Source organism: Bison bison, unplaced genomic scaffold (assembly GCF_000754665.1).
Source record: "Bison bison bison isolate TAMUID 2011002044 unplaced genomic scaffold, Bison_UMD1.0 scf7180017864171, whole genome shotgun sequence".
Classification (NCBI taxonomy): domain Eukaryota; kingdom Metazoa; phylum Chordata; class Mammalia; order Artiodactyla; family Bovidae; genus Bison; species Bison bison.
In genome coordinates this window covers 3,241,650-3,267,102 of record NW_011494743.1, presented here as the reverse complement: position 1 = coordinate 3,267,102, position 25,453 = coordinate 3,241,650, and the positions used below count along the sequence as shown (strand labels likewise).

At 40.2% G+C, this 25,453-nt stretch overlaps 1 protein-coding gene across 1 annotated transcript in view; it reads right to left on the bottom strand.

The window, feature by feature from the left end:
- LOC104990119 (RNA-binding motif, single-stranded-interacting protein 3) overlaps positions 1-25,453 on the bottom strand; it is a 682,427-nt gene that overhangs the window by 417,364 nt on the left and 239,610 nt on the right. Inside the window, exon 3 of the mRNA XM_010842053.1 lies at positions 20,632-20,690. Within this exon, the coding sequence (XP_010840355.1) occupies positions 20,632-20,690 (59 nt within the window). The remainder of the gene's footprint in view (positions 1-20,631; positions 20,691-25,453) is intronic.

Here is a 25,453-nt window from a genome sequence, read left to right as displayed (position 1 = left end):
TTGGACATGAGGTGATCAGTAGAACAAAAATAGCAACTCAAGAGGCACCAACAACCATCAGAAGATCCTAAATACTAAAGTCACACAAGACACCCAAGCACAGAACTGGTTTTATGCTGTCATCCATTCACATATGGCTTCTCAGGTGGCTCATTGGTAAAGAATCCGTCGGCCCAAGTAGGAGATGTAGGTTCGATCCCTGGGTCAGGAAGATCCCCTGGAGGAGGAAATGGAAACCTATTCCAGAATTCTTGCCTGGAAAATCCCATGGACAGAGGAGCCTGGCAGGCTACAGTCCATGGGGTCGGACACGACTTCACAACTGAGCAGTCACAGGCGTGGTTCACATACAACAATGCAACGTTAGAGTCCTTCTCAAGTCACACGTTTAAGAGTCAAACTTATTTTTAGAACAATCTTTTGACTTTAGTCAATTCATTCTGCCTTTTTCAGACTTTCTCCTCTGTCATTAACCAAAGGAAAACTCAAATCTTTTCCTAAAAAAATGTTTGTAAAACATGCAAAATAGATCCTGGCCCATAGTGGGAACTCAGTATTTGGTGGTCCGAAATAACAGGAGAAATGCATGGTGTCTGTTAATAAGGAAAACAATGCTAACATAACTTAAGCATTGCTGAAAACAGTCAATGATATTAAGCGGTAAATTATCTGACAGAGGCAATAAGAATACATAGAAAAGAGAATTTACCAAGAGCCAAAGTAGACAGGGGAGCTTTCATCTAGTAAGTAGAATTTTAATTTACTGATAATCTCAGTCTGGTTTAAAATAGATGAAGATGCCAAAAAGATAAAACCGGGGGAGGGAGGATGAGTTGAGTAAAAACCCAAGAGTTAAATGCCTGGTCTGCTTAGTGTGAAAGGTACATATTGAAACAGAATGAAAAACGCTGCGAGTTGATTCATATTAGGAGGCCCTTTAAAGCTGTCCTGAGGAATTCAGACTTGATATAGAATGGAATAACAAGTCATGGGCAGGTTTTAACCAAGCAAGGGGCATGATGAAAGTGCTGTTTACAGAATGTAGTGAATCTGCAAAAGTACTTGGAGTCCTAATGTTCTTACCAAGACCATGAGCTTAGGGCAGCTGGGTGATAAATGGCTACAATTTTATCCTGGTTTCCAATCACAAAAATCACCTGCATGATGTTTTCTTGGTGCTATATCCAGGTACTGAGAACCTAAGATGTGGTTCATCCATTTATTATTGTATTCTTCTAGACATTCATGGGATAATGACTGTGCCACACATGTGCTAAGCACAAGTGAACAAGAAATGGACAAGATAAAAGTGTATCCTGAAGAAGTGTATAATTCTTGTCCATGATAAGCCCATCATCTAAGAGGTACAATTAAACACACACACACACATACACACACACACACACACACACACACACACACTGATTATATCCAGTTTTCTAAGTACTAGGGAGACTTTTGGGAAAACAAAGAGCAAAACCAATACAATATTGTAAAGTTAAATAAAATAAAATTTAAAAAAAAGAAAGAAAACAAAACTAAAAAAAAAAAAGAAAAGAAAGAAAGAAAGATAGAGGAAGGGTGTGTAGATTGGCTTGGGCAGGGGTGGAGCGAGAGAGAAAGCTTCGAAGACTTTGTTCTCATCAGCTGAATCTCCCAGACCAAGGGAGAGCACAAGCAGCTCAGGGGAGGAGTGGGAGGTAAGAGATTAGTGGCGGGACTTTAGAACAAAGCAGACCTGAATTTACATCCCACACCTGCTATTTCGTGATTGTGGAGACAAGGGCAAGTTGCTCGTCTCTCATACCTATAAAATAGAGATAATAATTAAAACAATTTGAAAAACCTACCATCATGTATTTGAAGCTCTCAGCATAATTTCTGTACGTAGTAAGTGCTCAGTAAATACCAGGTTTTATTATTAAATGAGAGGTATAATGCTTGTTCCCATAGTGCCTTTGCATATGACTTGTTAATAGTTGGGAATGATTAGCTACACGGTTAGAGGTAAGAACTGACCAAGGTCATCACATGGCTGCCTGTGTTGTCCACTGCACTAGCAGAGCTGGGAATTACCCAGGAATTACAATGAAAGCTCTCCAGGGCTGGGGCTTGGCAGGGCTCACATTTTACAAAAAGTGCAGTATTCCTGGAGTTAGAGAGTGGAGAATAGTCCGGACCATGAAAAGCCTTGTACTCTATGATAGTTAGAAGTTTATCATTTATGACATCTCATTCAAATCCTGCTGCTGCTGCTGCTAAGTCACTTCAGTCGTGTTCGTCGACTCTGTGCAACCCCATAGATGGCAGCCCACCAGGCTCCCCCGTCCCTGGGATTCTCCAGGCAAGAACACTGGAGTGGGTTGCCATTTCCTTCTCCAATCATTCAAATGCTAGAGAGTCAAATATGTATAAATATAATCGAATTTCAATGAAGATACACATCTTTAAACTTTCTCATTATTGAATAAATGTTTTCTTCTTGTTGCATTTCAGAACTGGTAAGTTATGCTGACACTTCTTGACTTATTTTTATCTAGATATCACAGTAAAATATAGAGAGAGTAGATTAAAAAATCAGTATATCACCATCAAAGAATCTTTAGTCACAGCTCCATGATTTCTTCAAGTTCATAGCCTTTTGAATGTATTAATTTTACAGAACATTGTTCAGATTTTAGATACAATTTCATGATTTGCTTTATTGGGGCTATCTTGTAATGCATTAACTGAGAAATACTTATGAGCCCTTATTACAGGCCAGGTCTTGGTTTTGCAGATATAAGAAAATACAATCCCTCCCTCAAAGAATTTACAATCCAGAAGAGAAGAGATAAATGTCAACCAATAGTTACATGTATCTATTGACCTGGTTATTATCTTTTGACCTGGCATTATCTTTTGACCTGGTTAGTAGCAGAGCATACAGAAGTTTTTCTATTTTTCTTTTTTACATCGTACTACAGCTAGTTTCCCATGCCACAAAGTGTGAACAATGATCTTTTCAAACAGTTGTAAAATACTCCATTGCTTTAATACGAGTTTAGTCATTCTTTATTTTAGAGTATTTAATTTAGTTCCAAATTTTCAGCAGTACAAAGTGAAGTTGACACATTCATGACTCTAGCTTTACCATACCTGAAAGAACACATCTTTAGGAAAAAAAGGGCAAGAGTGAGTTTATTTTACGGAAAGGACTAAAAAATGTAGTGACTCTTGAATTGTAGTCATCAAAGAATAAAACAAACAACTTTTGCTTTTATAAAAGGCTGATAAAAATGAGGCATCTCTATGGCCCCTTTAATTTTTCTCTTGGTTGCTTCTTACAGATAAATGATCAATAATTTCACCAATTATCACTCATTTCCACTTTGTTTGGGTCTACGCTTTAAGGCTTAGACCTACCAGTCTCTGTGCTTTAAATAAGCCACCAAGCCATGGACCAAGGACATGGTTAAGTCTTAATGATGCACATGTTACCCGGGAGGTCATTTTTTTCCCTGCTGGTGGGGACAACGTCTGTATGACCTGGGCAGAGCATCAGCCCCAGTTCCTGGCTGGAGAGAGGGAAGCATTTCCTCTCTAAACTTGGAGACTGACTTTGTATTTCTGGAGTGGATCTGAGGGTCACAGCCCCTGTGTTTCCACATGTGTGCAGTTAGCTAATGACAGCTGGGAACTCTGAACACAATCATCTACAAATTGTTCATAGAACAAAGCCTGAATGAAACCACCGGCAGTGCAGAGCTTCAGGTAACACTTGAACTCTCGAGTGAAATCCAAATGAGAAAGCTTTCCCTTTTTTTCTCATTGTTTGTCCAAAATATTCAAGGAACTCTGGCAATAGCCAAGTCAGCCGGTTACTATGGAGGAACACAGACGCTGTGCCAACGTTGAACGTTATAGTTTCCAGGGCAAGGCGACTTCCTGGCTGCCTATTATGACAATCTTCAGCTTAACAAGAAACCCCGCAAAACATTCATGCCCTTCCTCAGAATGACTTAATTTTGGTTACAAATAGGAAATGGCTACTTTTGCTACAAAACTCTCAGCCATGAAAACAGGCTAAACGCAGACAGTGGTATTGGAGAAGCAAACTGATTCTCTCAACAGTCCCTACGTAAGTAGGACCTACATTTAAAGTCTGCGTTTGGAAGGAGAGCATCCGGCCTGACACACATAACCCTTAGGGACTAGACCAGAAAGAAACAGAGTTACTATCCAAGACTTAGAAAAATTCAGACTCAGATTTGAGCAGGGGTTTCTAAAGAGAGGAAATAAAGCATGTACCTGTTGACTAAACAGGGCACAGAGGCTCAAGGTTTCTTTAAAACACAGAGATGAGAGATGAGGCAACCTTAGGGTGGAGTCAGAGACTCAAAAGCAACTTCAGACAATAGGAAACTATGTGGCTAGGGAAGAATCTCTGGAGAAAAACCAGCTTGAAAAAGGAAAAACTGACCTGAGCAGGAATTTGGGTATATTGCTGTAAGAACTGGTTATGGATAAATTCAACATAGTAAAAGCCTTTTTGATCAAACTTGATCAGACCTTTAGAATCCAAATAGAAAATAGTCATTCACCCCCAGGTTCATCCTTCAGGGAGACAAGGACCCCAAAACATTCTTCAAAATGAAGGGAAAGCTATTTAAAGAAAAGAATGGAGTCTGGGTAAGTAATTGCAATGGAGTGGCTTCTTCGGAGGTCTTAACCCATTCCTATGAGCAAACATGGGAGTCCAGCCAAACAGAACTTAAACAAGAGGAAAGAGAACATTTGTTGTGAAATTCTTCCACATGGGCCCTGTAAGGAAGCACATGCCTCATTCTGAATCCTGAGAGTAGGAGAAATTATCAACTGCACTGTGCCCGCCTACCGTCATCCATAATTCTGTGATATTTCCCACTAAAAATTGATTAAACTGCTCCTCGCATTAAAGTTAACACAGATGGAAGGCTCGACATCGGTCAATATCACTTAAGTGCAAAATTGGAGTGAACAGAAAATGATTCCCAAAATAGAGATATAAAAAAGAAAATAGCTCTAAATGAAACAAAATGGTCAAAATATTTTCAAAAGGTACCTGTGCTTTCAGGGCACAACCTGCACATTCTTTTACATTTGTGTCTCGTGACACAACAGAGCTAGAATCCCCTTCAATATTGTTATAATGGAGGGGCGGGTGAGAACCAAAGCATGCTTCTTTCAAACTTTCTGCCTGCACATAAACTCAAAACACTGTGCTTCTGTCTGCTTATCATTACTACCTGCTGGTCTTGTATGCATGCTAAATTGCTTCAGTCATGTCCTTCACTCTTTGCGACCTTATGGACTGACTATAGCCCGCCAGCCTCCTCTGTCCATGGGATTCTCCAGGCAAGAATACTGGAGTAAGTTGCCATACCCTCCTCCAGTGAATCTTCCCAACCCAGGGAGCAAACCCACATCTCTACATCTCCTGCACTGGTAGGCAGGTTCTTTACCATTAGCATCACCTGGGAAGCCCCAGGTCCTGCTAGTCTTACTTATGGGGATTATTTTGCAGAAGGAATTGCAAATAGTGAAGAGTGAAGATTCGAGAGACTATCATTGGATTTTGGTAAAAGTGGTCCACAAGTTATCCACCATCTCCAGGTTTGTTTCATCTGCAGTAAAATGGAGATGTTAATAACTTTTGGAATTACTTGATACTTATTCCATAAGCTATGAAAAACTGAATCTATGCACACCTTACGGGGCCAAACAGGTACACCAGTGAGGGAAGTGGGCTGCTTTTATGAAAACAGCAGAGCGGTTTAGGCACGACTGAAAAGTATTCACATCTAAATACTTTCAAGTAATGTTGTAGCCAAACAACAATCCTTCATTAGACAGATTGCCCTGTTGATGAATTACAGGAATGTTCTAAGAGCTTTCTAGACTCTGGGACACTGAACAGCTATTTGACCAAGGCTGAATTGCTCAGCATATTAGTATAAGCATGTCTCCTGCCTCCACAGTCACTGTTCACTGCACCTCTGAGAACCCTTCAGGGTTTCATCAATTCATTTGCCAGCTTTCTTTGTAAAGCAAGGTTTTTCTCCTGGGCAAATAAACCAAAGACACCATTCCTGACCCCACTGAGATCCACTTCCCTTTTTTTTTTTTCCCTGTCTTGGTCATTCAGTCTGTTTTACTTGGTTTAGGAATTGATTGGTAGGTGGGTAATTTTGTAGAAACAGGCTGAAGACTTTGCTTCCTGAACTTAAGGGAATTCAGGTGGGATACACAGGATAAAAGCGTTGGCAAATGCCAATAGGTCTGATAGCCCTTGATGCTATAAGAGACTGTGGGTTAACAGAGAACCCATCTGTCTTCTTCATGAAAAACAGATCAACTGCCCTTCAGTTTATCTTCATGGCTGATTCTTTCACCAGCACATGGACCATAGTGGCTTTTGGTTTTCCACTGAAGGTCACTTATAAACTGGAAAACTGTTTTATCTGGAAAGTTACCTTTTATATGATTTTTTAAATGATTGGGTTGGCCAAAAAGTTCACTCTGTAAGGTCTTACAGAAAAACCCAAATGCAATTTTTGATCAGCCCAATCATTACTGAAACAAGAATCAGAGCCAAAGAACTAGTTCTAGATTAGTAACTGTAAAAAGATAAGGGAAAGACAGGCTGACTTGGACAACATAATACCATGTGCGATTTGTACGAATAGTCATGTTCATAGGACATGCCAGGTGGAAATACGATGCGGCAAGGAGAAATGTTAAACTTTTACACAGACTTCACCCTAACCCTAACATATACACATTATCTCAATGCTTGATCAAGTTTGTAAGTGATAATTATGTATGCAATGTTAATATCTTATTACTTGTCTTGCATTATCTTCTCACAACAGAAGGAAATTGCAAAGCAGCCAACCACTGTCTAAGGCACAGCCTCCCCAGGACCTCTTTAGTTTATATAACATAGAAGATGCTTAGTTACAAAGAATGGTGAGCATTTTTGCCTCAAGCTTCTTTTAAGGAAATTATGTTCTATTAAACTACAAGTGTTAGTCAGCCATGTCTGACTCTTTGCAACCCCATGGACTGTAGCCCGCCAGGCTTCTCTGTCCATGGGATTCTCTAGGCAAGAATACTGGAGCAGGTAGCCATTCCCTTCTCCAGGGGATCTTCCCGACCCAGGAATCAAGCCCAGTCTCCTGCACTGCAGACTGTTCACCATGAGCCACTAGAGAAGCCCAACGAACTTAGATATAAGTCTTTATAATATGATTTTTAAGTCTCTCATGATATAAGTATCTTATAAATATTTTCCACTGTCTTACACATACACAAAACCCCTGATTAATACACACATATAATAATATATGTAATAAATACATTATATATTAATGAATATATTAATACATATGAAAGTTTTATATGCACATACATATTTCACTTGAAGCTATTCTTATTTGATTTAAAACGATGTTTAAAAAGTGAGTTACACTGAAGGAAATTCCAGATTTCATATGGTAATCTTTGCTTTGTTAAGGGTTTGTGTTAGTTGGGAGGAAATACTTGAAAAACTTGTATTTGATAAAAGGTCAGTATCCAAAATATACGACTTCCCTGGTGGCTCAGCAGTGAAGTATCCGTCTGCCAATCCAGGAGATGTGGGTTGGATTTCTGGGTCTGGAAGATCTCCTGGAGAAGAAAATGGCAACCCACTCCAGTATTCTTCTCTGGGAAATCCCATGGACAGAGGAGCCTGGTGGGCTTCAGTCCATGGGGTCAAAAGAATCAGACACAACTTACTGACTAAACAACAACAATCCCAAATATATAAGGGACTCATACAACTTAATAGCATACAAACAAACAAAAACAACCCTATTAACAAATGGGTAAAGGATCCAAACAGATATTTTCCCAAAGAAAATAGATTAATACAAATGGCCAAAGACAGTAAAAAGATGTTCAACATCACTGATCCTCAGGGAAATGCAAGTCAAAACCACAGTGTCACCTCATACCTGTTAGGATGCGTGTGCATGCGTGCTAAGTCACTTCAGTTGTGTGACTCTGCAACCCCATGGACTGGAGTCCACCAGGCTCCTCTATCCATGGGATGCTGGAGTGGGCTGCCATGCCCTCCTCCAGCGATCTTCCCAACCCAGGGATCAAACCCGAGTCTCTTATGTCTCCTGCTTTGGCAGGTGGGTTCTTTACCACTAGTGTCAAGTGGAAAGCTCCATCTGTTAGGATAAATATTATCAAAAAAATACCAAATGCTGACAAGTATGTAGACAAAAGGGAACCTTCACGCACTGTTAATGGGAATGTAAATTGGTGCCACCACCCTGGAAAAACAGTATGGAAGTTCCTCAAAAACCTAGAAAGAAAAATACCATATAACTCAGCAATGCCTCTTTTGGGTAGTTATCTGAAGGAAAAGAAATCAGTACCTCAAAGATATACCTGCACCCTCTTGTTAACTGCAGTATTATTCACAACAGCCAAGACATGCAAACAACCTAAGTGTCTGTCAACAGATGAACAAAGAAAATATGGCATGTGTGTGTACAACAAAACATTATTCAGCCTTAAGAAAGGAGATCCTGCCATTTGTAACAACATGGATGAACGAACATTATGCTAAATGAAATAAGTCATACAGAAAGACAAATGCTGCATCATATCACTTACATATGGAACTTCAAAATCAAATATACAGAAACAGAGAGTAGAAGTGTGGGGGGAATGAGGAGAAGCTGGTCTAAGGGTTCAAAACTGTTGCTTCGTAAGCTGATCGTGTCTAGAGATCTCATGGGAGGCATGATGAAAATAGTTAATCCTGCAGAACTGGATCTTGAAAATGTGCTAACAGAGTGGATTTCAAGTGCCCTCATCTCTCTCTCACTCTTACACACACACACACACACATGGTAACTCTATGGACATGAGTTTGAGCAAACTCCAGGATATGGTGAAGGACAGGAAAGCCTGACGTGCTACAGTCCATGAGGTCGCCAAGAGTCAGACACAACTGAGTGGCTGAACAACTCTATGAGCTTGACTACAGTAATCACTTCACAGCATTCATGCATATTGCATCACCATGCCGTTCACCTTAAATAATGAAATTTCCATTTAAAAAATAAAATTCAAATAGCTTTCCATAGTCAAATTATTCTTAATTTCATCACTTGCTTCTCCATGAAGAATATAGCACTAGCCATAATTTTTATACTATATATATGGAATTAAAGATTTTTCTAGTTTTTAACCCCTTCTGATCTGATTACTCAAAAACATTTCATGAGAATCTTTGAGTAATAAGGGGTTAAAAGTGTGGGTGAATGTGTCTCCTGGAATGTTGCCACTTGGTTTCATTTAGTACAATCTCAAACATCATTATTTTTCACATCAACTTTAAGCCCAAAGCCTAGTGTGGTTTTTAGCACTGGCTTCTCTAAAATCTTTTGTTTCAGCTCCTGCTTTTCCCAGAGTGGACAAGCCCTGAGGATGTGAACAGCTGTTATATCTACAGCTTAAGCGTTTTGTTATTTCTTCTTGAGAGAAATTGTATCTTCAAAAGCGACACAGACAAGGTATCCCATAGATGCTTCATGAATACAGGTTTCTTCCAACCCAGGGCTAATGTCAGCTTAATGACCAGTACGTCTATTCAGATGCCTAGCAATTAAACTGCCATTTTCTAAGAGAAGTAGTACAAATTAAATGCAAACCTTGCTATTTTCTGTTTCAAAACACACAGGGGAAACCAAGCTGGTTTTTAAAATGATCCTATGAAATAGAGACCTTATATCACCAATATTTTATAGATAAAGAGACATGTGAGCCCACTTACAGCCACTTACAGAATCATAACAAATGATACATTCATCCTTCGAATTCAATTTCAGTTTTTATAGTTCAGTACTTTTTTCAGTCATGTGCACGGATTTTTCTCTTTACTACTCCAGAGTTCTCATTCCTTTACTGAAGAAAAGGAAAAATAGCTATTTTAAGAAAGACATGAAGTCATTAAGTCAATAAGAACAATGGCAAGCATCAAATCAAATGACTGTTCACCATCCTGTAAACAAGCTATGCTTTACTTTACGCTTTTACTATGGTTTCCAAGCTAAGGAAGATAAGGAAGCCAAGAATCTTGAGCTTTTTTCCTTTACCTCTTAACTTGTAAAACCATGCAACAGAGTGAACATCATGACAAGGGGTGAACAAAGGCACACTTTTTTTTCCTTTCAGAACCTACCAACTGAGAATGAATTCCACCACCTGCACTGTGACGGAATGCACTTTTCCTCAAAGACATCAGGTTTATAGGCCTTGAAAAATCCTGAGGGCTATCATATAGCCATCACCAAAAAGCATGAAGAAAAGTCCTTTAAGTACTTACACTTTTTACTATAAGCAAAGCCAGTCTCATGGATAAACAACCAGGTCCTACTGTGTTCACAGGGAACTAAATTCAATATCCTGGGATAAACTCCAATGGAAAAGGATATAACAAGGATATATATGTGTGTGTGTGTGTTTGCGTATAACTGAGTCACTGTAATATACAGCAGAAATTAACACAACATTGTAAATCAACCACTCTTCAGTTAATTTAAAAATTAAATTAAATTAAAAAATGCCAGTCTCAATAAACACATGTCAATTCATGAAACACAGATTCATAAAATAATTTCTTCATATGCAAAACAGATAGGGAGATAGGTAAGGATACTAAATGATACCAAATACAAATTTATACTTCAAAATAGCAATTTACCTATTAATGTTGGTGGAGAGATTTCTTTTGCCTAATATGTATAATCATGGTAATCATAAGCAAATACTGAGTAAACATACAGCTATAAGACTCTTAAAGAAAAAATGTGCGGTTGTGTGACTCTCAGAATATGAGTAGATATTTTGCTTTACATGTATCTCAAAGACTTCTCAAAGTTGACACAGCACCATCAGATCATCATCATTTTCATAAAAGGACCCTCTAAAATACTGAATATACTGAACTGAGAATAGCAAGTGTGGAATGATTATCACAGGGTGGCATACAGGATCTTAGTTCCTCGACCAGGGATGGAGCCCATGGCCCCTGTACTAAAAGCCTGGCATCTTAACCACTGGACCACCAGGGAAGTCCCTGGAAGGATTATCTTTGACAGGAGAAGTGTCTTTAGCTTCAGGTGTCTGGCTAAGTTGGAAACAACACAAGGAGACCATTTACCCTCAAAGTAGGCATTGTCTCTTAAGTCTGGCTGTAAGACGATAAACATTGGAATTTTCTCAAAACAAGCCCAGGATAAAAATTTCCCATATTGATAAAAAGGTATCTATAGGAAAATTCTGACTGAAATGACCAAAGTTCCTACACCAACTTTTTCTGAAATGAAAACCAAACTCAATATCAATACCAAAGGAAGCCAGCATATGTTTATATATTGAGCACCTATGCCTGGCTGTAAAATTAATACTGGACTAGATGAGAGTAAAATTCACAAAAGGAGTGCAGGGAAAAAATCACATATCCTGAAGGGAAATGGGAAATGCGGTTGTCTACATAGAAGTGTTTTCATCTTTTTTTGGTAACCTACTTCCCTGGTGGCTCAGACGGTAAAGCGTCTGTTGACAATGCGGGAGACCCAGGTTCAGTCCCTGGGTTGGGAAGATCCCCTGGAGAAGGAAATGGCAATCCACTCCAGTACTATTGCCTGGAAAATCCCATGGACAGAAGAGCCTGGTAGGCTACAGTCCATGGGGTTGCAAAGAGTCAGACATGACTGAGCGACTTCACTTCACCTAATCCCAATATTTGAAAATGAAATAAATGTGTTTTTCAAGTCACTTTGCTTTTTGGGCTCCTTGCTCTAGAGACTGTGGTCCCACCCCGGTGAAGGAGCCTGTGACTCTCAAGATGTAATTCCTCACACTCATAAATTTCACAGCATTTACTTTAGTCTGCACTGAATTTGGAACAACAGGTACTAGAAAAGAGGCTTTGCATGGTGTTGAGCTTCTTCCATTTCTTGTTAAGTTTCCTGGTGGACCAGCCTGAAGTAGGTATGCTCTTTTCTGGAAATCAAATGGTTCTACTCACACATACACATTCCACCCAGGCACGTGTCAGTGTCACTTACTAGGGCTGGTCCCTCAGTAGGGGCTACTGCAAACCCTGCAAACACTGAGGCAGGAGGTAGACGTCCCCTTACCCCCAACCCAAGTAAAGTGATTGGAGATTCATTCCCCATGGACAGAAGCTCCAAAACAAGAATAGCAGGACAATTAAGAGTGGGGGACGGACCTTGCCCAAACCACTTATTTCTCATTCTAGCAATCAGGAGACCTCCCCGATGACACGCACAGTAGGCTCCTTAGAAGTCAAAGGGGAGTGATTCTAAGAGGCCTCTGTGGTAGTATCTACTTTGGCTAAAAGATGCGTGCACACACATGGGAGAATCCTGGGATGTACCAAATACGGACTTTCAACCAGGCAAATCAAAAGGAAAACTGGAAGAAATGCCCCCAAAAGTAATATAAACCATTTCAAGGGCACAGACCCTCTGAGTCTGCCCGTGGAGACTGGATAGACATGTGTGTCTATCCACATGTACCATACTCGTGTTTTTTTGTTTTTTTCTGTCTAAGAAATAGTTTATTTGCTTCAGGACTTTCCATCTTTGTGGGAATTCTTCCCTGCAAAGTCAAAGAGTCAGGGCCTTATCACTGACCACTGGTCTAGTGGCTAGGATTCAGTACTCTTATAGCCATGACCTGGGCTGAATCTCTGGCTAGAAACCAAAACCCCACTCCAAGCAGGCTGAGGCTACCTGAGACCAAGGCTACTGAAAAATATAACAAAATAGAGCATCTATTCCCCCATCCAGGTTCATGGGGTGTAATGCAAATCTCCTACACTTTCCCCACTTGCTATATAAATACTCCCCTTCAGTAAGTAAGGGAGAAAATTAAATAATAAACAAAATGGATTAATTTCAACTTTGTTCTTGTAAACCACCTCCTACTTAGTTACCCAGAAATACTTTTATATAATTTTATTTTTATTTTTCAACATTTTTAAAGCTTTTTCTATGTGGATCATTTTTTAAGCCTTATTGAATTTGTTACAATATTGCTTCTGTTTTATCTTTTGACTTTTTGGCCATAAGGCATGGAGGATCTTAGTGCCTTGACCAGGAATTGAACCCACACCCCCTGCATTGGAGGATGAAGTCTTAACCACTGGACTGCCAGAGAAGTCTCCAGAAATAATTTTAAAAAGCAGGTAACACAGTTATAAATCTATAACTGCTAAATGGATTTATTCACACCCCTCCTGGAAACAATCTAGGTGGGTTCTATCCCTCTCTGTACAAATGAATCAAGTATGCAGAATTATTCCTTTTAGAGAAGAAAAACAATTTATGGTTTCATTTAATAAAGAATGAATAAATTTCATGGATGATTTCAGAGCTTTTGGATTATTGTCTTCATCTTTGATTTTAGGGGTCCAGTGAAATGGTAAAGGCAACATAATCTTCCATAAATATAATTCAACCAGCCTGTGACAACAAAGACAAGAAGGGAGTATTTCAAGCTCTTAGAAGTCGGTATGCTTGGCACACTCTCACGGCTCTTATATCCTTTGGCTATTAAGCATGGAAACTTTCTATGGAATATCCATTACTCATTCCCTCTGCTCTAAACACATAGCCTGTCAGGAAAAAAATGGCTGGCAGGGGTGGGGGGTGGTATGGAGGAAGCCAAACTTAAAAAGCAGGAAAAGGCAGAGACAAGTCAATTCATGGAAGATTTACACCTTGTTTTCAATGGCTTCTTTCGTTCCATTTCCCTTGACTTTTTTAAATTAGCGAATACACTGGACCCGGGAGGAAAACACATGGGAAAAACAAAAAACCGAAAACAAAGCCATGCAAATCTCTGTGACTTGTGCAATAGCTCTTATTGGGTCCCGGTGTTTGAGTGGCTGAATGAACTGCGGTCTGTTTTCCATTACTCTCCATCTGGAGCTGCGGCCTGCTTTGTTCATCAGTTTCTGGTCATTCGGGCCTGCTGGTGACTGTTTTGCTTTATGCGGCCATATTATACAGAATGAAAGCTGCCGCAGCCACCACCCAAGAAAGAACAATCCTGAAAACGAGGGGTTATGTTGAAAGAGTTCCCCGAGAGCCCTTCCACAATAGAGCGAGTGTGTTTATCTGGGCCTGCCTACCCTACAGACTTAGAGAACCTGGGGAGGTGGGGGCCGGGGGGGGGGTGGCATGACGCAGTGTGGAAGGGAACAACAACCTTTCTTTCGGATGCTGAGATACAGGAAGTATCCAAAATTGGTTTATTATCTCAAAATTAATTTTGATGCCTTTTCTTTTCACCTCTAAGGAGACTAGTGCATGCACCATCTTATACCTTGCTTTCATCAGCTCATGAAAAACTGAATTCATATCATATCTTTCAAAACAGAATCAATAAATCCTGTCTTCATAATACTTGGTTTTGTTTGCATAGCCTGAGTCGGGAGGCCACATTGCAAATGATTCAAAAGCAAGTGTCTCCAAGAAGACCAAATCCAATTTTCAATTTCTAATGACAGGCTCAAGGCCCTTAGTGATTTGTTTAAAAAAGCCACCCCAGGACTTCCCTGGTGGTCCAGTGGTTAAGAATCTGCCTTGCACTGCAGAGGACACAGGTTCAAGCCCTGGTCAGCAAACAAGATCCCAATGCCACAGAGCAACTGCTGAGTCGGAAGCCTTGACAGGAGAAGCCACCTCACACTGCAACTGGAGAACGCCTGCACCCCGCAATGAGCCCCCATCAGAGCCAAAAGTAAAAACAATAACAATAATTAACTCAATTAAAATGTCACCTCAGACACCTTTCACTTTCTTTCCTTAAGAAAGCAATGGTCAAGAAGAACTCTCTTTTACCTTCTCACTAAAAAAGCAGAGAGTAACATCCTCTCTGTATTCAGTTATTCTCAGCTAATGTTATTTTGCAAAAATAAACAAGGATAGTTACGTGCTACCCAGAAATCACAGAAAGAGTCACAATATTGGAAAAATATTTGAAACCACTTTAATTTTTCCAAGAGCTGTCTTTGCTTAGGTTTTTTATTTTTGTTTTTGCCTGAAAAGACAAACACATTTGGATAAGTGTAAAGTTAATAATAATTTATCACCTTAATACAAACTTTTTTTTTGCTTAATATTCACAGTGTTTTATGGAAACAGTCAATATGAGATATTGTTGAACATTATCCATGTATTAACTCATTTGATTATCAAAGTGAAAAGTGGAAGTTGCTTGGTCATGTCCAACTCTTGTGACCCCATATAGTCCATGGAATTCTCCAGGCCAGAATACTGGAATGGGTAGCCTTTCCATTCTCCAGGGGATCTTCCCAACCCAGGGATCGAACCCAGGTCTCCCACATTGCAGGAGGACTCTTTCCCAGCTGAGTCACAAGGAAAGCCCATTTGATTATCAAGGCATGCCCTATTATTGTTACGATTTTATAGATGGGGAAACTGAGGCACTCAGCAGAGTTGAAAGACTGACCACAGGTCACAAGGCTACAAAGTGGGCAGTGCTCACACCAGGCATTCTGGCCCCACCCCAGACGTAACCATGAGCAGTGTGCCATGCCACGCTCAGTCACTTCAGTCATGCCTGATTCTTTGCAACCAACCCTATGGGCTCTAGCCCACCAGGGTTCTCTGTCAGTGGGATTTTCCTGGCAAGAACACTGGAGTGGGTTGACATGCCCCCCTCCAGGGTATCCTTCCATCCCTGGGACTACATCTTCTGTGTCTCCTGCATCATAGAAGGATTCTTTACTGCTGAGCCACTGGGGAAGCCCAACCATGAGCAAATATTTCATAGCCCATATTTACCATACGCATGATTTTACATTCTTCATTTAACTTCCTCTAATAAACAATCCCATGGTGGGCCATAGTTCAGTCCTCTCAACAATGGCCATAGAACAGTAGTAGATGCTCCAAACCCTAGAATCAGAGTTTTCCTATATTTGCTCTCATAAAGAGAATACAGGGGTGCTAAGCATCACCCCACTCCAGTACTCTTGCCTGGAAAATCCCATGGACGGAGGAGCCTGGTAGGCTGCAGTCCATGGGGTCCCGAAGAGTTGGACACGACTGAGCGACTTCACTTTCACTTTTCACTTGCCTGGAGAATCCCAGGGACAGCAGAGCCTGGTGGGCTGCCATCTATGGGGTCACACAGAGTCGGACACGACTGAAGCAACTTAGCAGCAAGCATCAGCATATGAAACATCTTTAAAAATATGTCTGAATACAATATTTGGGACATCTCACTAGAATCACTAACATCATAGTACATCTCTGATTGCTCTTTCATATTGATTTTTTAAAAGACACTACCAAGTTAGCACGGTCCTAACCCACTCCAATATTGTCTCCTGAAAAACCTCTTGGACAGAAGAGCCTGGTGGGCTACAGTCCATAGTGTAGCAAAGAGTCACACATGACTGAGTGACTGAGCACAACAGATAAAGAAGGGGTGAATCCGTTTCACAGCGTCCAGCATTGGAGGGCCTGCAAGTTATGTCTGCTATGTGAGTGGATGTAAACTATCACTGCGAATTGCTTTGACTTGTATCTTTCCAATCATTAACTAATTCATCCTGGGGACATGGGGCTTTTGTAGCCCTCCCAAACGTGTTTTCCCCCAACCACCCCTTTTCTCATTGGATGTATAAGTGGGAAGTCCTTGTTGCTCCTAACTCTGAATGGCTTCCCTCCTACCTCAAATCTCCAACTGGAATCTCACATCACAACAGTTTATAACCAACACACCTTCCTGTCCCCGATGGCCTTCAAACTCTTGGTATCTTTCCTATGATTTCTCCACAAATACTTTTAGGACCAGTCCATTTTCCCAACATTACACCTGCTCCAATTCTTGGCTATTTAAATCAATACTTCAGTGCTGCTCTGGGGTCTGGTCCCATCAACTCCTTACATGTCATAACGACCTTCCCCCCAACTTCAGCAACTTGCTTGCACACATCGACAACTATAAACCATTTTCCATAAATGCTATTGCACTCTCACTTCCAATTTTAAGGAATTTCTATCTGTAACTATTTTAGGGGCCATTTTTCTGAAAAACAAAATACTCTAAATATGACTCAAAAATATCATTAAAGTCGTATTTTTCCCCAAACACGGAAGTGGCAGTGGTACCTCTCTGTCACTAAGATTTAGTTTTAGGCTACCCCTTGCCCCCACCACGTCCTTGGTGAAAGTTGAGTTTTGGCTATCACCACCACCCACAGGCTCAAAACACTGGGGCAGAAAAGGCCCCTGGAGTCTTCAACTACATGATGCCCCCAACTTTTTTGCATGAGCCTCAAGACAAAAGATCTACCTCTCATAAAACCATCCTTATGTACCCTCCTCCAGTGATGTCCCCAGGTGGTTCCTCCCTTTCTCCTCTCTTTTCCTCCGCTCATTTTCTCCTTCCAAATTTATCAGTGCTTCTTATGTTTGAGACAAGTACTCTCCAAAACTACTTTTTACATCCATAGACTTATGAATAAAAATATCATGGAATAGTAAACTCAATATTTATATATTTATGTGTTAAAACAAGCATTTGAAAAATTATACTGATATGTACATTAAAAAACACACAGAGAAAGTTGACTTTAAACCAGAGACATGTTCTAATATTTTTTTCAAGTATTTCCAATAGACAATGACACATTCCCCTGCAATTTCCTGCTCTGAAGATAACATTTTCTAGATTATACAGGTCCTGTCTTCACTGACTAAAGAGGTCTCTTTGGAGAGAGACAAAGGCAATTAAATAAGTAGTTAGAGGATAATGTGGATAGGAGTCTTAGGCATTCAGAGAATGATACCCATAGCATTTGTCCAGATCAAGAACTCCACAATTAAGAGATGACTACATATGGAAACTCTTGACAATCCATTTCAGCTACATCCTCTTCCTCTTCAAACCTCGTTATTACAGTACAAGAATACAGTTTTTCCAGGTTAGCAACCAATGCTTTTGTTGTCCCCAGTATTGTACACAGACAAGAGATGCCTGCACTCTTGAGCAAACCTTTGCCTACTGGAGGGTCCCCTCATATAGACCACTCCTTGGATCAGACATGTCATGGGATCCACTGTGGTTTGCAGGACTCACTTGTCTGTGAAGCATCTGCCTTTCTGAGTGGGGCTCAATCAATATAACTGACTGCCTGAAGTGGCTGCCTCAATGGTCTCTGATTGTTCCTACAGACAAGTGTGTGTGTGCTAAGTTGCTTCAGTAGTGTCTGCCTCTTTTGTGACCCCATGGACTGTAGCCTGCCAGGCTCCTCTGTCCATGGGATTCTCCAGGTAGGAATACTGGAGTGGGTTGCCATGCCCTCCTCCAGGGGATCTTCCTGACCCAGGGATTGAACCCATGTCTCTTGCGGCTCCTGCACTGCAGATGGCTTCTTTACTGTTGAACCACCAGGGAAGCCTGTTCCTATAAATATTTTTACCCCAAAGGCTTTGGGATCAGTCAGGTATGTCTGGAAGCAATATAATTAACAGTCTAATGCTTCTCACACACACATGCTTCCCACTGGATGAGAGTGAAGAGTTACTCACAGTCGTGGCCCAACTCTGTACGTATACATCATCCAAGGTTCAGTTTTTAGCTGCCTACCTCATGCCCCCCACTCCATCCCCTCCCCTACAAGGATCCTTTGGTGTCATTATGCACTCCCTTGGTTATGGCAACCATAGCAACTCTGAGCTTCCTTGTAGCTCTGGCTTGACCTCTCCCTCAAGGATGCTACCCTAAGACCTCTAGATCAGAGCATCTGATACATAAGCTCAGCACTTCTCCCCAAGACTCACTCATACTCTTTCTGGACTTCCTGCCTCAGTCATTGACACAGCCCTCCTCCCAATCACAACAGTTCAATATGTGAATTTAATTACCCATGTCCTTTCACCTTCATAGAAAATATCTAATTCTACCTTTGAAGCTCATGGTACCTCCCTTTCCATTTCTCTACCCGTGCCTGGAGGACCTTCCTCATTTTCCTGGTCATCTATATATTTCAAATCTGCATTGTTTTCTCTCTGCCTCCTGTTTCCTCCCCTTTGTAACTCGGTTTCACTTGCTTTGGCAAAATAACTAGAACTCAAGATAAAATCATATCATTTCTGCTCAGAAAAAAAAAAAAAAAACAAAACAACACAGCAACAGTTACATAGAGAATTAAGTTCAAAACATTCAGGATAACTCTAAAAATGCCTCCAAAATTCTGACCCCTTCCTTCCTTCTAATGATACCCTTACTGGGGCATTTTTCTATTTCTGGTATGTGAGTCTGCTCAATTACATTCTGAAATTCTTCCTCCTGAGCATCAACCTTTCCATGCCCATTCATTCTGCCTTTTCAAACTTCATGGTCCAAAAGGGAATCCTCATATTCTCCTCTCACCATATTTTGTGGATTCCTGTATTGTAGCCATCTCTGCTATACTCTCACATATATTAGGCGTATGGATCCCAACACATATATTAAGATTAGTTTCTTGGTTTTCTTGGTAGTTTCATTTTCAACTAGAAATTGAGCTATTAGATGATAGAAATGTTGTCTTACCACTTTTTGTCTTCTAGTAGCTAAATTCCTAGAACATTTGTGAGTTTATAGGAGAAAGGGAATGCCACTTTTTCTTTAATTGCTGAACTGAATCTGACCATTCCCCAATTAAGTCAGGATATATACCTGCAGCATTTAAATGTCCCTCAAATTTGTATACATTGCGTTTGTATGAGAAACAGGGGCAATGTTTAGAATGACCTTGTATCTAACATATTTCTTGATGTTGGTGTTATAAAAATGACTGGATTAGAGAAACAGCAAATAACACATGTTACAAGAAGCGTTCCAACTTTCCAGTAAAAACTGAGTCAAGCAAGACAGATCATTTAGATTTCATGAATAAATGAATGCCACCCTTAAAAGAGTATGGATTCCCAGACATGAAAAATGCATGAGCCACAGATATAGTCAAATAACTTCAGAAATATTTCCAGGAAAAGGAAAAAGCCTTGATATGATACAAATTCTGAGATCCCTTGAGATGCTTACAGCTGAGGCTTAGACACAATGGGCCCACCAGTAAATCCATTCCTAGTCAAACAATGTAGCTAAAGCCTTAAACAACAGATAAATGAAACTGTGTTTGGCATGGAAAGTTTTCCCCAGAGTTCCTCATTTTTATATAGGAAATCAATTTGCATCACTGATGATATCATTCAAATCAGACAACCCAGAGTTGTTAGGAGGTAATTTAGTCTTATGCTGAAGTAATTTCATACTTTTTCTGATTTGTGATTTTCATTTTGTTTGTAAATGAAAAAAAATTAATGAGCAATGTTACTAGAAACCCAACTGATCAAAGCCCAGGCATCATTATAAACAGGATGCCATATACTGTACACAGGAATCCTCGTGCAGCTGATGCCCAGGCCTTGCCTGGCAGGAGGCATCGGTGGAACACACAGGTGTGAGCTCACTTACAGATGTCCTGACACATACCTTTGCATTGATTTGTGTTTTTGTCAAGGATTGCCTTTGTGGATACGATTTTTCCATACCTGAAAGAGAGAGAGAAAAATTCATGTTATTGTAACTCATTGAAGATACTTAAAACACTGTGATGAACATTGGTGCACACACAGTTAAGCAGGAGTAAACCACGCAAACAAGCTCTGAATCCCCATTTCACAGCTGGATAACCTCTCTTTACCAGCACCTCTTTACAGCTTGGGAATGGGCTTCCTTCCCTCCATAATCACTGGGTTGAACCTTCGAAAATAAACCTGTCAGGCTGTCATAGCTGGCTGAGAGGGGATTGTGTGTGATTGTGATCAAAGCAAATTATACTCTGTGGATTCATGGAAAAATGCACATAACTTGGAACCAGACTGATCAGAGCCTGTGTCCAACTCTGGCGCTTAGCTAGCTCTCTGATTCTGAGCAGTTCAGCATAACTTCTCCAAGCCCACTTTCTCGTTTGTAAAAATGAGAACAGGAATAATCACCTTGCAGGATTTGCAAGAACGTTACATTGAAATGCTGTCATTCCTAGTAGGTCCTAGGACAAATAGGACTTTTTTTTGGCTACTAAAATGGTATTAATTTTACTGTAAGTTAATACAGGGTAAGGACTGAGTTTTGTGTTCCCCATGCCTAGCGCATGGTAATAGAAGCTTAATAAAGATCTGTGGTAAATAACAAATTATATAGGTTATCTATGATGCTTCCTCTACAACAAATTTCTACCATATATATCTAGATACATCATATCTGTATTAATTATATTATAACTCTATCAGAAAATCTACTGTCAGGTTTTTTTAAAGATGAGGGATAAGGGGAATGAGAAAATCTTATCAAGCCCATTTATGAAGTATAAATGATGAGACAAGGAAGATAATTCCTACAACCTGGTCCTTCTTTAGGATTCCATGAAGGATGCTTCTGGATCAACATAAGACATGGATAAGTTATAATGCAAATTTAAGGACTAAGTTTATTATGTTCAAGATTTCAGGTATGGTCAGAAAATCTCTGGCAAGTTTTCCTATAATTTTGTGTTCCTAAGAGAGATCACTTTGCAAACAAACACCCACATAGTGAAAGCTGTGTTTTTCTAGTAGTCATGTACAGTTATGAAAGTTGGATCATAAAGAAGGCTGAGCACCAAAGAGTTGATGCTTTCAAACTGTGGTGCTGGAAGTGACCCTTGAGAGAGTCTCTTGGACTGTAAGGAGATCAAACCAGTCAATCCTAAAAGAAATCAACCCTGTACATTCATTGGAAGGACTGTTGCTGAAGTTGAAATACTTTGGCCACGTGATGTGAAGAGTCAACTCATTGGAAAAGACTCTGATGCTGAGAAAGATTGAAGGCAAAAGGAGAAGTTGGCAGCAGAGGATGAGATGATTGAGGGCATCATGGACTCCATGGATGTGAATTTGAGCAACTCTGGGAGATAGTGGAAGACAGAGGAGCCTGGTGTGCTACCGTTGCAAAGAGCTGGACACATCTTAGTAACTGAACATCAACAACAAGGAAGTGTAAGAACATTGGCTAAATATTAAAGACTCCATGTATTAAGAACATAGGCTAAATATTAAAGATTCTGTGTTTAATGAATATTAAACATTTCTTTTGCATTTTAACCGCCTTTTACTATATCATTGATGCTTTGGAGCATTTCAGTGGTCATTTATTAAAATTCTAGTGTTGAAAATAGCAGAGTGCTGAGAATGCTTCCCTTGTGGCTCAGCAGGTATAGAATCCACTTGCAATGCAGGAGACCTGAGTTCAATCCTGGGTTGGGAAGATCCCCTGGAAAAGGGAACAGCTACCCACTCCAGTATTCTGGCCTGGAGAATTCCATGGACTTTATAGCCCACGGGGGTCACAAAGAGTTGGACACGACTGAGTAACTTTCACTTTCACTCACTTTCACTATTATTATAATAATATCACCTATAGCCTTGAAAATCATTCCAATAGGAGCTGAGCTATTGGTAGGTCACAACAGAAACAGCACTGAGATCAGTGGAAGGGGTTTGCAATGATTCTCGTCTACAAGCTCCACCCTTGTTAAGTCAGGTAAAACTGGGCTGGAGCTGTCCAATGCTGAACTGGGCAGATTTCACCCACATAACCGTGAAGCTTCAGCCACTTGTATACTTAGTACCCATTCTTCTCCTGCATCACCATATATAAGACAAAATCAAAGACAGCTAGGGTTGAAAATATCTATGACTATTTTGCAGAAGAAGAAAGTATGTTCTAAAAGATCAGTAATTTGATCAAAATCTCACAATTTGTGAAAGTTAATAGTAGGCACTTGAATATGACATTTTTGAATTTAGTGCAGTGATTAAATCTCAAAAACAACAGAATGATCTCTGTTCATTTCCAAGGCAAACCATTCAATATCATGGTAATTCAAGTCTATGCCCCGACCAGTAACGTTGAAGAAGTTGAAGTTGAATGGTTCTATGAAGACCTACAAGACCTTTTAGAACTAACACCCAAAAAAGATGTCCTTTTCATTATAGGGGACTGGAATGCAAAAGTAGGAAGTCAAGAAACACCTGGAGTAACAGGCAAATTTAGCCTTCGAGTATAGAATTAAGCAGGGAAAGGTAATAGAGTTTTGCCAAGAGAACACACTGGTCATAGCGAACACTCTCTTCCAACAACACAGGAGAAGACTCTACACATGGACATCACCAGATGGGTAACACCAAAATCAGATTGATTATATTCTTTGCAGCCAAAGATGGAGAAGCTCTATACAGTCAGCAAAAACAAGACTGGGAGCTGACTGTGGCTCAGATCATGAACTCCTTATTGCCAAATTCAGACTTAAATTGAAGAAATTAGAGAAAACCACTAGACCATTCAGGTATGACCTAAATCAAATCCCTTATGATTATACAGTGGAAGTGAGAAATAGATTTAAGGGCCTAGATCTGATAGACAGAGTGCCTGATGAAATATGGACAGAGGTTCGTGACATTGTACAGGAGACAGGGATCAAGACTATCCTGAGAGGGTAACAGGCAGGAAGGCCAGGGGTCTCCGAACAGAGGAAATAGGCTGCAAGTGTCAGACATTTTTATCTCTCTTAAGAGGCAGGAGGAAACAAACTAGAGGTATTTTTTTCCTTCTCTATACAAATTTAAAAGGAGGCTTCTCTTAAAATACTGTGTTGCAATAATGACACCTAGTTTCACCTGAAGTTAACTACTCTCAAACCTGGAGTTTACCAATGCATTTTTCTTATGGAACTGTTTGTCTTAAGCTATGTTAATGTACTATGCATTTACCCCAGACTCTGTCTTCAGGTCGGTTCTGCCTAATGGCTAAGAAGCTACTTGACAAAACATTATGTTATACTCAGATATTGTTCCCCTAATCTATGTAAATGAAACTATTTGTATGCTAATCTGCCCTTCTACAAGATTCAAGAATGGCCCGGAATGAATCCTCTGGAGCCAAGATTATCCCAAAATCCAACTATGGATGAGGGGCCTGGTGCCATTCTAAGTTTTAAGACATTCCTTTCTTTCATTAACAGACTGCTAGTGACTATATAACATCCAGATGAAGACTAGCAGTGGGGTACTCTTTCAGCCATATGCCAGAAGCTTTCTCTATCTCCTTTATACTTTAATAAAACTTTATTACACAAAAGCTCTGAGTGATCAAGCCTTGTCTCTGGCCCTGGATTAAATTCTTCTCCTCCGGAGGCCAAGAATCCTGGCGGCTTTTCATGGGTAAGCAACAACTTTTCAATCCCCAAGAAAAAGAAATGCAAAGAAGCAAAATGGCTGTCTGAGGAGGCCTTAAAAATAGCTGTGAAAAGAGGAGAAGCGAAAAACAAGGAGAAAAGGAAAGATATAACCATTTGAATGCAGAGTTCCAAAGAATAGCAAGGAGAGATAAGAAAGCCTTCATCAGTGTTCAATGCAAACAAATAGAGGTAAACAATAGAATGGGAAAGACTAGAGATCTCTTCAAGAAAATTAGAGATACGAAGGGAACATTTCATGTAAAAACGGGCTCAATAAAGGACAGAAATGGTATGGACCTAACAGAAGCAGAAGATATTAAGAAGAGGTGGCAGGAATACACAGTAGAACTATACACAAAAGACCTTCATGACCCAGGTAATCATGATGATGTGTTCATTCACCTAGAGCCAGACATCATGGAATGTGAAGTCAAGTGGGCCTTAACTTGTTCACTACGAACAAAGCTAGTGGAGCTGATGGAATTCCAGTTGAGCTCTTTCAAATCCTAAAAGACGATACTGTGAAAGTGCTGCACTCAATATGCCAGCAAATTTGGAAAACTTAGCAGTGGCCACAGGACTGGAAAAGGTCAGTTTTCATTCCAATCCCAAAGAAAAGCAATGCCAAAGAATGCTCAAACTACCATACAATTGTACTCATCTCACATGCTAGTAAAGTAATGCCCCAAATTCTTGAAGCCAGGCTTCAGCATTATGTGAACCATGAACTTCCAGATGTTCAAGCTGGTTTTAGAAAAGGCAGAGGAATCAGAGATCAAATTGCCAACATCCACTGGATCACTGAAATAGCAAGAGAGTTCCAGGAAAACATCTATTTCTGTTTTATTGACTATGGCAAAGCCTTTCACTGTGTGGATCACAATAAACTGTGGAAAATTCTGAAAGAGATGGGAATACCAGACCACCTGACCTGCCTCTTGAGAAACCTATATGCAGGCCAGGAAGCAACAGTTAGAACTGGACATAAAACAACAGACTGGTTCCAAATAGGAAATGGAGTACATCAAGGCTGTATAT